Below are 13,431 nucleotides of genomic sequence, written 5' to 3'. Positions count from 1 at the left end.
AGAGGTAAGAACCATAAGCCTAACTTGGGACTGCCGCAATCGTATTATTACATATTTGCAGGACGACACACTCCCAGATGATAAAAAAGAAGCCACGAAATTGAGAATGCAAACGGCCAGGTACAATATCATCCACAACGACCTGTATAAGAGGGTTTACGGTGACCCTTTGGCAAAATACCTGGGCCCAAACCAGACGCGGCGCGTTCTCGAATAGGTCCACGAGGGACATTGTGGAGCTCACTTTGACAATCGGGCTCTGGTCAGATGCCTTATACGGGCAAAATACTACTGGCCCACCATGAAAAAGGGGGCCGCAGACTTCATGAAAAAATGCGAGCAATGCCAAAAGAGTGCCCCGATGATTAACCAAGCGGGCGAACACCTCCACTCGGCCATATCACCTTGGCCATTCATCAAATGGGGAATGGACATCATCATCCCCCTCCCGGCAGGGCGAGGTAACGTACGATTCCTTTTGGTTCTAACTGACTATTTCTCTAAGTGGGTGGAATCAGGAGCATTCGCCCAAATACGTGAACAGGAAGTGATCGCCTTTTTATGGAAAAACATCATATGTTGGTTCGACCTCCTCAGAGAGATAAGTTGCGACAACGGACCCCAGTTCACAGAAAAGAAGACCGCCGAGTTTTTTAAGAAATGACATATCAAAAGGATACTATCGACGGCATACCACCCCGCGGGCAACGGGCAAGCAGAGTCCTCCAACAATTCGATACTGAACATCATGAAGAAAAAACTTAAACACGCGAAGAGACTATGGCCGGAAATATTACCAGAAAAACGGTGGGCTTATCGAACAACGCCAAAGACGAGTACAGGAGAGACGCCCTAATCTTTAGTCTATGGAACCGATGCAGTAATACCAGTCGAGGTCGGAGAGCCCAATCTAAGGTACTCCCATGAGAGCGGACCAAGGAACGATGAAAGCAGAAGACAAGAGCTCGACGAACTTGAGGAACGAAAAGACATGTCCTACATAAGGATGATCGCCCAAAAACAACAAGCGGAACGTTATTACAACAAGAACGAAAAGGTTAGGCCGCTCAAAGTCAGGGACTACGTGCTTAAAGCTAAAACACAAGCGAGCAAAGACCCACGGGAAGGCAAACTAGGAAAAAATTGGGGCGGCCCGTAAAACATCACGGCACAAGCCAACAAAGGGTCATTACAACTAGAAATAATGGAAGGATAGTTGCTGCCAAACAACTGGAATATTACCCCCCTCAAGTATTTCAACTTTTAAGAGAAAATGTGTCCCCCAAGCCGTACTCTTTTTTCCCTCACTTGAGTTTTGTCCCAATTGAGTTTTCTCGAGGAGGTTTTTAACGAAGCGATGAAGGGAACACTTCAAGTCAAAGTACACAAAGATGGGACCAGGACGGCTACTTCATTGCTCGACCTCTCAAGCACTCTCCAGCTCAACCAATGAAGTAACTAGATAGACTGGAATTGGGACTGGGACTCGAACGCCAGCCAATGCTCCAAAATTTGTAAATTTCTCCAAATGTTTAACCAAAGCAACAATGCTTAAAGTTTACGATTTCGACAAACTTTGCACTTATCGGAACACCCACCGACCCTCGGCCATAATTAAATTCAGGTTATGTTCGAACTAACACCTATCGACCCTCGTCCATAATTAAAATTAGCTTATGTTCGACTTCGTCGAACTGGCGCCTACTAGCTCTCGGCCATAATTAAAATTAGCTTATGCTCAGCCTTATTCGAACTAACACCTACCGGCCGTCAGCATAATTAAATTTAGGTTATGTCCGGCCTTGTTCGAACTAACACCTACCGACTTTCAACCATAATTAAATTCAGGTTATGTTCGACCTTGTTCGAACTAACACCTACTGACCCTCGGGCATAATCACTCTACCTTCCTGGAAGACTCCGACCGAGCGAACTTCACCTTCTCAAGATCCTCTGACTTCTCGGCGACCTCACCACTTAGTGTATCCGCTCTAAATTGACACTCCTCAAACTAGGCACGCAGCGAAACCACCTGAGCTTGGAGATCGTTGCACTAGGCTTCGACCCCTTTACTAACTTCGAGCTCTTCCTATTTACCTCTCAACGTCCCTTCAAGGACGTTGCATTTCTCAATGACCCTCACCAGCTCGTCGTCCTTTTTCTTCAACTCTTCATGAAGGTCCTGTAAGTTGCCGCTCTCGCCAAAACGGCTGCAAATCTCTCGGTACTCAAAATATTTGCGCTCCAACTTCTCAAATATTTTCTTACGCCTCTCCTCCTTTCGAGAACTTTCAATCTCTATAATCATGGTCTGCAATCATAAGAAGAAAAATAAAAGCAAAAATGAAAACTCACTTGCCAACAAAGGCGAAACACTGAACAAAAAAAAAACACTATAGTTAGAAAGACGAAGCCCTGAAATACTCACCCTGAGAGCGAGGCCGTCTATGCTACTCGACAGAGTGACAGCGTCCAGCTATTTGAGGGTTTCACCTTCCACTTTGGAGCAAAGAGGGCCAAGGGCAAGGACAACATTCTCCGTATTTTTCAACAGATCACGATCCATGAGGATCGCAATGGTCCTCGTAGACCCCTCCAACCTCACCTCGAGTTGGGTAAACCCCTCATTCATCATCCAGGTCAACGACGTCAATATCTGAGCCCGTTTCAGAAGCATCTTCGGCAACGCCTTTGTCTCTCCCATCGACCGATAAGGGAGTATCATCAACTGGCTTCGAAGTCGATGACCCCTCCTGCCGCAAAGAATCAGAAGCCCTCGCAGCTGGCCCTTCGGCCTCCGTCATCGCAGAAGGGAGAAATATGTCTTCGTCAACCTCCACCTATCTCGGAACCTCATACGTCATCTCAACGTCGTTTTCAAAGACAATGGTCTCCATCTCACGAAGGACAAAATTATCCATCACAAAGTCCACGGCCCGGGCAACCCCGCCGCTAACGTCCAGTGACCTCCTTTTACGAGGCACCAAACCCCATTCACTTGGCAATGATTCCTCCTCTTCATCCACAAGACGGTACAAAGGGGAAGCCAAAGGTTCTTCTGCCGAAGAATCCGCATATAGAGAAGAAAGTGATGCTAAAGCAGCGGCAGGCAGGGCCGAGGAGCGAGCAGGCTCAGTCGCGGCCGTAGAAGGGGTAGAAGCCGAAGATGTAGCAGTCTTCCTCTTACGAAATGCAGGTGGGAAAGCTCTCGGCCTCCTCGAAGGCCCTCGAACTGGATTTGAGAGAAGCGCAAAAGAAAAGGTCAACTAGAGTGAACCACAAAAGATGAGTATCCAAGAAGGCAAAGCAAAGAAACTCACCGGTCAAGTAAAGAGCAGGCCCAAAATTCTTGAGAATGCCCGGCGACTCACGAATCTCCGCGATGTGAGGGAGGAACTAGCCGACCCAATTAGAAAGGTCCCAGACCAAAGGAAGGGGTGAAGTCTTGGCTGCATAAGAAAGGATCAAGAGATCAGAACCTGTGACTAAGCAAAGTTAACCAAATGCCTCAACACAGAAAGGTTAGACACTTACAAGTATAGTTCCAAGTTTTAGGGAAGCCGTCTGCGTTTGCCACCACGTCCTCAGTTCTGACGAAGAAGAAGTTGTGCCAGAACTGGCGGCTAGCCTTGTCATCTGTCTTCACCACAAGGCACTTGCCCCCTCGGTGGCGAAGGTTCAACATCGTCCCCTTATAGAAACTAGGGGCGATTAAGTGCATCAGATGCCGAAGAGTGATCTCGACCTCGGCCAGCTCTGCAGACTTAGTAAGCATCATGATGAGCTTATAGATATATAGTGCAAGCTGAGCCAGGAAAACGCCATAGAAACGACAAAACTCCTCCGCCAGTAGAAGAAGGGGAAATGCATGGCCGAAAAGAAAAAGGGTAAGCGTAGAACGCACAGTACCCGGGGGTGTGGACTTTTACCACATCCCACACGGCATGGACCAACTAGGTACGAGCGGGAATGCCGAATTTTGCCCTAAGCTCTAATAAATCAGCCTCTTTCATCGCCGACTCGGAGATTTCGGGATCAGCTTCACGTGTCGTTGTAAAATAAGACGTGACTTTCTCACCACGAGGAACTATCTCCTCCACCGTAGGGAAGTTCTCGTCCTCAACGGCATCGGAGACGCCCTCCTTGCTGGGACTAGAAGATGTGTTAGGCATGGTTCTAACGAAAGAGAAGGTATTCAAAGTAACGGGGAGTTAAAAACAACAGGGATCGCTAGGGCAGGGAAAGAAGATGCACAACAATAGAATAAGAGTAAGAAGGTACAAGGTTTCGATATAGAAAATCTATAAAACTTGGGTGTGTGTCTTCACATCCCTATTTATAAGAGCTCAGGCATCGAAACCGAAAAATTAGGTCATCATTACCTAGCACCATTATCGAAGCGACAAATCTAACCAACAGACGCACGCGAAAAGAACCAACGCATCGGGAAAATGCACCATAATGACGTATGACGTCATGACATCACTTTGATCCAGGAACAACGTAATCCCTAAAGTTGTGGCTCATGAAAGGCCATGTTGCCCACTCGTCCAATTATCTCGACCACGACGAACATAATCCGCTCATCAAGCCCGACTAAGGTCGGCTTCAATAAGCGGAGGGATTAACTGTATAGGTCAAAATCTACCCTAGAATATTTAAGACAAGATAACGCTAAAGGACGAGTTTTCAAGCCGTCATCAGTCGAGGTCGACTAGGAAGCAGCGAGGTTCGTGGTCGAGATGTCAACAAGGATCGAGGTCGAGCACTGTTAGCAAAGCTGTAACGGTTAATTTTCAAAATAGGATATTAAAGAGAATATTCTAGTGGATATTCTCTGCATTTGAACTATTAGGGCTTGTTAAAAAAATATCTCATATAAATAGAAAAGGAGACAATGGTGTAAGGCACGTGACATTCATTTGATAAGAACAAACTTTTGATTGAAGATTCTTTCTCTCTTACAAAGACACAAACACTACATTTTCATCTAGATTCTGGCTCGAATTATCCCACATTTTTCCTTCAGATCCGAAAACAATTCGAACATTCTGGGATTTGTCTGTCACTCATCATTGTCAGGAGGGATAATCAACTATTTCATACTTTATTAGGTGAATCATTCATTCTATTTACTTAAATGTCATTTATTGCTAGTTGTTGATATATTATTGCTCATACTTTTTGGAATATTTAATGCATATTGTTGTCAATCCCCCACCAAATCTGACCAGCATTATTCACCTTTTGAAAATAACATCTAGAAATATTATTATTAACTAAGTTCAACCTATTATTATATAAATTAAACTGTTTTAACCAAAAATTATACTTTTGATCAAACTGCATTAAAAATCTATAAACTTTAAATCTTGAATTCACCTCTATTTTAATATATATTTCATTTATTTCCTTTCTTTCAAGTCAAATTCGTCATTAGTATATGTGGCACTACTAGCCGTGCTTTTCACTATATTACTGACACATTGCTGATCTCCTAAAAAGTGATTCAATTGTAACTGCCAAAGGACAAACCAAACCCCCACCTCACTTCAAAAAAGTTCCACAACTCTTTTCTGTTTAATTTATTTTATTTAATAAAAAAGTACATAAAATAAAAAGAAGGCCCACAATTTGTCAAAATGACGCCACCAAATAACCAAGCGTGCATCGACCTGACATACGTGTCCACTGCCGTTCCAAATAACTCCGACCCAAAACCAAACCAGAAATTTCCAGGAACCAACCGAGCCATCTAGTCTCTTTAGCACTCCTGTCCAAAAATCAGTGCGTAAGCAGTGACCAAATGCACCCACCCCCTACTCCTCCTACTCAGGTCAGCGATACCTACTGTCGCATTCTACCCAACTCAATTCTTGCATACGTGTCCATCACTTTTTTTACATTTTTATTTTTGATTATTTTAACACGTTTTTTCTAGATCTCTTGGCTTATCTTTGACACGTGTCCCTTCTACAATCTCTATATATTCGCTTCTCTCCCTTGTGTCCGAAGTTTCAACTTTCAAGCATTTTCCTATTCTATTCTCCCTCATACTCTGTATTTAGACATCCCACCAAAAAAAAAAATCTTTAAAAAAAACAAGAGAAAAAAGGGAGAGTAAATTGATTGGGAGAAAAAAAATATCAAAAAAATGACAGCAGCGGAGTTGCAATTACCTCCAGGTTTCAGATTTCACCCAACTGATGAAGAGCTTGTGATGCATTATCTATGCCGAAAATGCGCCTCCCAGCCAATTGCCGTACCAATTATTGCTGAAATTGACCTCTACAAGTATGACCCTTGGGATCTTCCTCGTAAGTAATGTTCTCCTTCACCTTTGTTAATATAGAACAGTTGAAAATTTTGAAGGTGAATTTTTGAATTAACCAAAATTTTGGTATTTCTGTTTCAGATTTGGCATTGTATGGGGAGAAAGAATGGTACTTCTTTTCACCTCGAGACCGAAAGTATCCGAACGGTTCACGCCCAAATCGAGCTGCTGGAACTGGTTATTGGAAAGCGACTGGTGCCGATAAGCCGATTGGACATCCGAAGCCAATGGGAATTAAGAAAGCATTGGTGTTTTACGCCGGCAAGGCTCCTAAAGGAGAGAAGACTAATTGGATCATGCATGAATATAGACTTGCTGATGTTGATCGATCTGCTCGTAAGAATAACAATAGCTTAAGGGTGAGCACAGAACAGAATTAGGATTGATCGATTTTTTTTGACGGTCTAGATTGAATTTCGATTGATCTGACGGTTTCTATTTGTTTACAGCTGGATGATTGGGTTTTATGCCGAATATACAACAAAAAGGGTTCGATTGAAAAGAATCAACTCAGTAACCGGAAAATGAACACAAGCTATATGGATATGGTAGAATCTCCAGAGGATCGGAAGCCGGAGATTCTACCACCGCTTCCGCCGCCGCCGCAGCAAGTACACAGCGACTTCTTCTACCTGGACCCGTCGGATTCAGTTCCGAAGATCCACTCCGATTCGAGCTGCTCGGAGCACGTGCTCTCGCCGGAGTTCACGTGCGAGAGGGAAGTGCAGAGCGAGCCGAAGCTGACTAACTGGGAGAAATCTACCCTTGATCTTCCGTTTAATTACATGGATGCCACTACCGGTGCCACAACAGTGGATAATAGCTTGTTAGGTTCACAGTTCCAGAGCAGTTATCAGATGTCGCCGCTGCAGGATATGTTCATGCACCTGCACAAACCTTTTTAAACCAAGTGAAGCCTCGTGAATCAATTTTCGGCCGCAAGTGTCAAAGGAGACTAGCTAAGGTCCGTGACTGCGCACGTGCGGCTGTAATAGAATAGTAGTAGCATCTTTGGTTGTCTTTTGCTTTCACATTGGCAATTGTGAAGACAACATTTGTATATATAATTAATAAAATTGCAATTACAAATAAAAGAAAAAAAAACAGAAAGAGAGGCTATAATCATTTCAATAGTACATAATGACCATGAGACTTTTGTGCTACGTATGAATGTACTTTAGTGTTTTGAGAGTAGTTATTATTAGTAGTATGGCAAGTTTTAGGTGTTTTTCAAACTTCCTTTCTATTCATTAGTTGTTGGGTTGATTTACTTTTGAAATTTTAGAACTCTTTTATACTAGCATTATGGGTTTTTATGTATTCTGCCAATTTGAGGAATGCAATAATATCTTATTTATATCTTTAGCTATTTTGTTTTGTGATATGATCCTACCTTTATGTTGCTCTATAATCAATGTTTAAAATGAGATGTTTCCTCTGTTATTTATGTGGTGAGTTTGGATTTCGAAAATTAATTTTTTTAATTTTGATCATGAATTCGGACAAGGGCGCCAAATGTGACATGGTTGATTAGACCTTTTTGAAGGCTTTTCTCGAAATTTATCTTGAAACTTGTCCGACTTTCTCTTTTAAATAACAAACAATAACATACCTAGTATTATTTCACACCGTAGGGTCTGGAGAGAATAGTGTGTACGCAGACCTTACCGCTACCTTTTGAGGATAGAGAAGTTATTTCCAATAGACAGACTTCCTCTTTATCTTTATGCTTTCTATTTTTTTTTGTCCCCGTCATTTCCCTTTTCGAATACCTCCCAAATTTCTATTTGTCGTTTTATTATTTTTATATTTTTTTCTCTATTCTATTATTTTATACGTGGTTTCTAGCAAGAACACTCAAAACAAAGACTCCAAAACATTAAAATTATATAAAATAAGTATTTCTCTTAATCTTAAATTTATGAGTTTTCTTCTTTATAAACATTCCTTTTAATCTTAAATTTATGAGTTTTCTTCTTTCAAATCCGAAAACCTTGGGTCTTAATGGAAATTTTGGATTGAGATCAAAAAATTTTTTCATTTTTTGTCATATCATAATTTTTTTTGTTATTATATGGTTATTAAATATAATTTAAATCACTTTACTATTAAATTATGATGAAAAATTTCGTAAGCATTGCTTTAAAAAATATGAGATTTATGATTTTGATTTTTGGGAACTTGTAGTTTATTTAATTTTATACTATAGGGTATAATTTATCTACCGAAGATTTTTTTTTTTTAAAAAAAAATTCTTATTCTGATTTATGTAATTCCCTTATTGAATATGTTATCTTATTTGTGTAAATTTATTTTTAAAATACAGAAAAGATGTAATTTCTGGTGAAAATATTGATTTTACTTGTGTTGTTATAATAAAGGTGTTATTCATTATTTAAAATACTAATTACATTTATTTTTTAATATCTGAGATGTAATTCAAAATACCTATTAGGTTGACCCGAATAAACTCAAATAAACCGACTAAACGTTCCTAACAAATTGCGTATTGGTCATTACAAGGTATACATTAAAGGAAATTATGGCACCCACCACCTTCAAATCCTAAATCTGCCTCTGATTATTTGGATATAAAGTTTTTAAGTTTTTTTGAAATAAAATTTAAATATTTAAAAATTACGTAAAAATTACTATAAGTCACAATAATTAACAATTCAAAATATTTAAAAAACATAAAAATATTATTGTCAAAGAAAAACTCTTTTGACTTTTGAAATTCGAAGTTCGCCGTGTGACAGAGGGAGTACCACTATTCTGTTTTGTGGGATAATCCACCTTTCGTTTTATTTTGTTAGATGACCTCGTAATAAATTGTTAATATGTGATAGCTATTTGTTGATATTTTCAAAACTCAAAATGATCCTGCATATTTCAAATTGGCGTGAAATCTCGAAGGGTTGGCCTAAAGGAAAGTAAGTACTATAACTCACATGTTGAGAAATGCGATTAAAGCATTGTTGAATTGTGTGGTCAACTCAAACAATAAACTGTTAGGAGATTAAGTATTTTTACATATTTATTTATTTGACTTGTAATTCGAATTATCACATGTGAAATTAACCTTTTTAAGGTCAGCAACTTGGGAATTTTTAATGATGATAGGAAGCAGATATGACTTTTTAAGTGTCAAGATCCTGAAGATATTTTGTTATGTTGTGTTGGGTTTTTAAGCTTTAGGTTTTTAAGCTTATTTTAGCTTAAAAATAAATTTTGATTTTTTCTCCTTGACAAAGGGGCATTGTCTCTTATTGGAGGAGGAAAAGACTTTTGATGAGTATATATACAATTGCTATTCTTCTAGCTTTAAAAGAGTTAAGAAGAAGGCAAGCCTCGCGTCGTCGTCATCGTCGCTCGGCTCCGGCTCCGGTCATATGATTGATTGATTAATTTTTTGGACCAAATTTATTTGTTAATGTTAAGATTAACGTAAAAAAGTAGTCATTTACGTAATAATCGTTCTTACGCAAACCGTCACTCTGAAGAGTTGCACCTCTTCATTTAAAACCAACCTGTTAGCTATAAATAGTAGACCATTCCCTCAGATTTTTCTTACGAAAATTCTGAGTTCTCCTCTTCCTTTCTGCATTGTTTTAACTACGAACAAAACAGTATGTATGATTTGCTACCACTCATTGTGTTCGTTGAAACATTGGGGTTTGAAGTACCGCTATACCAGTGTGTAATCCGTTCTATCCTAGGAGGAAATAATCCACAACCTCGAATACTAAGAGGGGATTAAGTTCCTTAAGAAAACACTGTGAATTCAATGGATTCGGATTAAATTTTGTTTCTTCTACATTTCTGTCTACGTTGTTTTCTTCTCCATAATTATTTTACAACTACAGTATAATAACATTTTGAACATAGTACCTCCGCACGACCATAACAAAGAAGTTGAACATCCAACGTGTACAATTAATCTTTACGAAAATGATTAGAGCATTCTAAAACTATTATAAGTAAAGTCAACGCAGTCCTTAATTAAGAAAATGATTAGAGTATTCCAAAGCTATCATAAGTCTCATTAGAAAGCTTATCCAACCAATGTGGAAAAATATATTCTGTACCATCTCTAAGGATCATGAACTGCTCTAAGCATCAATGTCTTTGCACTTAATCCAGACTATTAATGAACTTGCATCTGTTTGGAGGATTTTTGTATAAATTTAACATCATATTAAAAATTAGAACCAGGAAACAAATTAAATTACAAGTAGATGGAGGGAAAATTTGAAAAATGGAAAACCTATGAATATTTTTATATCTGAATTATATAACAATGTACGTGAATATTCAAAATGTAATAAAAGTAATATTTTTGTTATGTGTTTAATAATACAGAAAATAAAGTGATTATGAGTGAATAATGAATATTTATCCAATAAAAAAGGGAAAAAATAAGAACATAACAAAGCGTCAACCACAAGAACATGAGTTAGAATCTTTTAGAAGCAGCAGCTCCATCAATATTGTCACTACTCGTCCTTCCAATCCTAAACCTTTTCCAATTCCAAATATTAATTCCCGGAGTTTCATCCACCTTCTCAACATCTCCGTATCCCATCTTCTCACATATTTTCTCCGCCGTATTATTAAACGCCGCCGCCACATTCAACGCCGTTTTAGCAGAAGCTTCAACAAACAAACATCCATTACTCTTCGCGAATTCCTCGCCTTCCTCTGCACTAACAGCCCTAATATTTTCTCCGGCGTCACACTTGTTTCCCACCACCATTACTGTTGTGTCGCCTTGTTGCCGTATATCTTCAAGCCAACTCGACAGCCGCTCGAAAGTGTGCCTTTTAGTCACATCGTAAACAAGCAAAGCTCCTGCGGCGTCTCTGTAATATGCCCTCGTAATTGACCGGAATTTCTCCTGTCCCGCCGTGTCCCATATTTGAAGCTTGATTTGCTTCTTGTGTACGGTGATTATTCTGGATCCATATCCTGCTCCGATTGTGACGTCGTAAACCGGATCGAACCGCTTCTCTGTGAACTGGTTCATAATGCAGGTTTTTCCTACTCCCGTTTCGCCCACTACTATGAACTTCATTAGGTACTCGTACGCCATTTTTTTTTCTAGGCTTTGCGCAATTTGTTGTAAAAAATTAAATACAATGCTACGGCGGAAAAGGAGCAAATCGATGAACTGAATTAGCTAGAATTGAATAACGAAATGATCATTGGGGTAGTATATTTATAGGTATAGATTTAGCTATTCTTTTAATTCTGATTTGAATAGGAGAATGAAGTGCTTTTCCCAATTCTATCTGCATTAGCAAACGGAATTTCTGTATTAGTTTCCTAATTCTATTTTTCCAAGGATTGCTTTACTGCACCGTTGACGGTATAAATGTTGGGGAAACCTTTTTTTGTTATTTCCTTTGTGTCCATCTAGTCTATCTATATCTATATCTATATCTATATCTATCTATACTATATTAAAAACACGAATGTCCTTAGTAAATATCGTTCTCTTTTTGTGCCCCTAAAAAATAGACTTCACATTGGATAAAATCGTTAATTAATTATTTTTCTAATATTTAGTACTTCTAAATCAACTAAAATTTTGGTTATCAAATCTTTCCTTATTTGAAATATATATTTTCATAATATTTAGTACTTTGAAATTGATTAAAAATTTAGTGAAGTTTGAACGGTGAAAGATTTATATTACTGTATAGGGTGAAATATGATATGATGCGTGGTCGTCTATAGAGAGGACATGTGGAACCCGAGGCAGGAATGACCGAAGACCGAATTAACGCAGTCATTCTGCTTGTCACCGGAAAGGATAATGTTCATAAAGGTGTATTAAATGCTCTGCACCCAGTAGTATTTAATAGGTAATATTCTGCAAGAATTAAAAGCGACGGTCCGTTACAGAGAATTTGGCATTTATGTTCACCGTTACGTCTTTATCAATGACCCTCATAATTGACATTAAAGGAGGACACATTCCTAGGACTTCCTTCCCTAGACATAGTTATAAATAGTGAGCTCAGTTATCATTGTAGGACATACGAATTTTCTAGCAAACTTATACTATATTTTATACGAAACTTAATACAATCTTACATTCTTGCTTTTTGATCCCATCATTATTGTGCCCGGAAATTTTATTCCCGCAACCGTCATCTCTACTGTTTCGTCTATATTTCAAGGCTAAGTATTGTACATTTCTTCAATTATTGTATTATTTCAGGATCAAATTAGTTCACTTGTCTAGAAATTACGTATAAATTCAACTATACCATTTTACGGGTAAACAGTTTGGCGCCCACCGTGGGGCCTAGACAGTCGTGCAATTAAATTGATCCTTGCCTTTTTACTAACGCGATTTGATTATTTTGTCTTAGAAAAAATCATAAAAAATGGTAGATAACACTGTTAACGACATGCAGAATCCTGAAATTCGAGGGGATCGGCCTCATTTTGAGGATTCAATCAGTGACACCCGCAATAAGGAGAATGATGTCACGCCGGTGCATGACAGGCAGCACCCTCGACAAGTTCGGGATACAACTCCCGATGATGCTAATGAGAAACATGACGTGGATGCGAAGAGGGTCCTGCGAGAATAACAGGCAATCATTCTAGGCCATCTCACGCGGCAGGACTAGGTTATGACGGAACTAAAGTAGGCATTATCGGGGGCTTCAAATAATGCAAACAGACAAGATCCAATTCCTCCCGGTGTTCCCGCAAACCAAACGACGCAGAGAGTCGACAACAACACTCCAAGGAGCGAAGTTGGCTCCGAAGGGGCTGGGGGGAGCAGATCCGATATGAACAACGAGAACGACCCATTCCAGAATGAAATTTTACGGTTTATGAGGGAAGTAAACGCCTGCACGAACCAAATCTTAGGCGCGCCACCAGTACTGAAAGTCCCAGACTCGAATAAGTATACTCATTGTCGTAGAAGTCGAGTGCGGCATCAAAACTAATCTCGAAGCGGTTCAAAATGCCTGAAATGCCAAAGTATGACGGGACTTCAGACCCACATGAGCATATTACCACCTACACAACGACGGTAAAAGGAAATGATCTAGCTCCTCATGAAATTGAATTTG

At 39.4% G+C, this 13,431-nt stretch overlaps 2 protein-coding genes across 2 annotated transcripts; one reads left to right on the top strand and one right to left on the bottom strand.

Annotated features, from left to right (window-relative positions):
• The first annotated feature begins 5,939 nt into the window (after window positions 1–5,939).
• LOC104119875 (NAC domain-containing protein 2) lies at window positions 5,940–7,699 on the top strand. Its single transcript, XM_009631479.4, has 3 exons — window positions 5,940–6,317; window positions 6,416–6,693; window positions 6,784–7,699. Exons 1-3 carry the CDS (start codon window positions 6,155–6,157, stop codon window positions 7,237–7,239), a joined length of 897 nt encoding a protein of 298 aa, XP_009629774.1. The 5' UTR covers window positions 5,940–6,154; the 3' UTR covers window positions 7,240–7,699.
• A 3,091-nt stretch (window positions 7,700–10,790) lies between these two features.
• Window positions 10,791–11,490, bottom strand: LOC104119879 (ras-related protein Rab-2-A-like). Its single transcript, XM_009631483.4, has one exon. The coding sequence runs from the start codon at window positions 11,424–11,426 to the stop codon at window positions 10,791–10,793; it is 636 nt and encodes a 211-aa protein (XP_009629778.1). The 5' UTR covers window positions 11,427–11,490.
• Window positions 11,491–13,431: the final 1,941 nt, after the last annotated feature.

Source organism: Nicotiana tomentosiformis, chromosome 6 (assembly GCF_000390325.3).
Source record: "Nicotiana tomentosiformis chromosome 6, ASM39032v3, whole genome shotgun sequence".
NCBI classification, from domain to species: domain Eukaryota; kingdom Viridiplantae; phylum Streptophyta; class Magnoliopsida; order Solanales; family Solanaceae; genus Nicotiana; species Nicotiana tomentosiformis.
The sequence above is the reverse complement of the archived record's forward strand: the minus strand, read 5'-3'. Positions and strand labels throughout refer to the sequence as shown.

Coding starts and splice junctions, on each gene's coding strand:
- LOC104119879 (XM_009631483.4), bottom strand. CDS start 11,426: ATGGCGTACGAGTACCTAATGAAGTTCATAGTAGTGGGCGAAACGGGA.
- LOC104119875 (XM_009631479.4), top strand. CDS start 6,155: ATGACAGCAGCGGAGTTGCAATTACCTCCAGGTTTCAGATTTCACCCA. Junction 6,318..6,415: donor TGACCCTTGGGATCTTCCTC/GTAAGTAATGTT, acceptor TTTCTGTTTCAG/ATTTGGCATTGTATGGGGAG. Junction 6,694..6,783: donor AGAATAACAATAGCTTAAGG/GTGAGCACAGAA, acceptor ATTTGTTTACAG/CTGGATGATTGGGTTTTATG.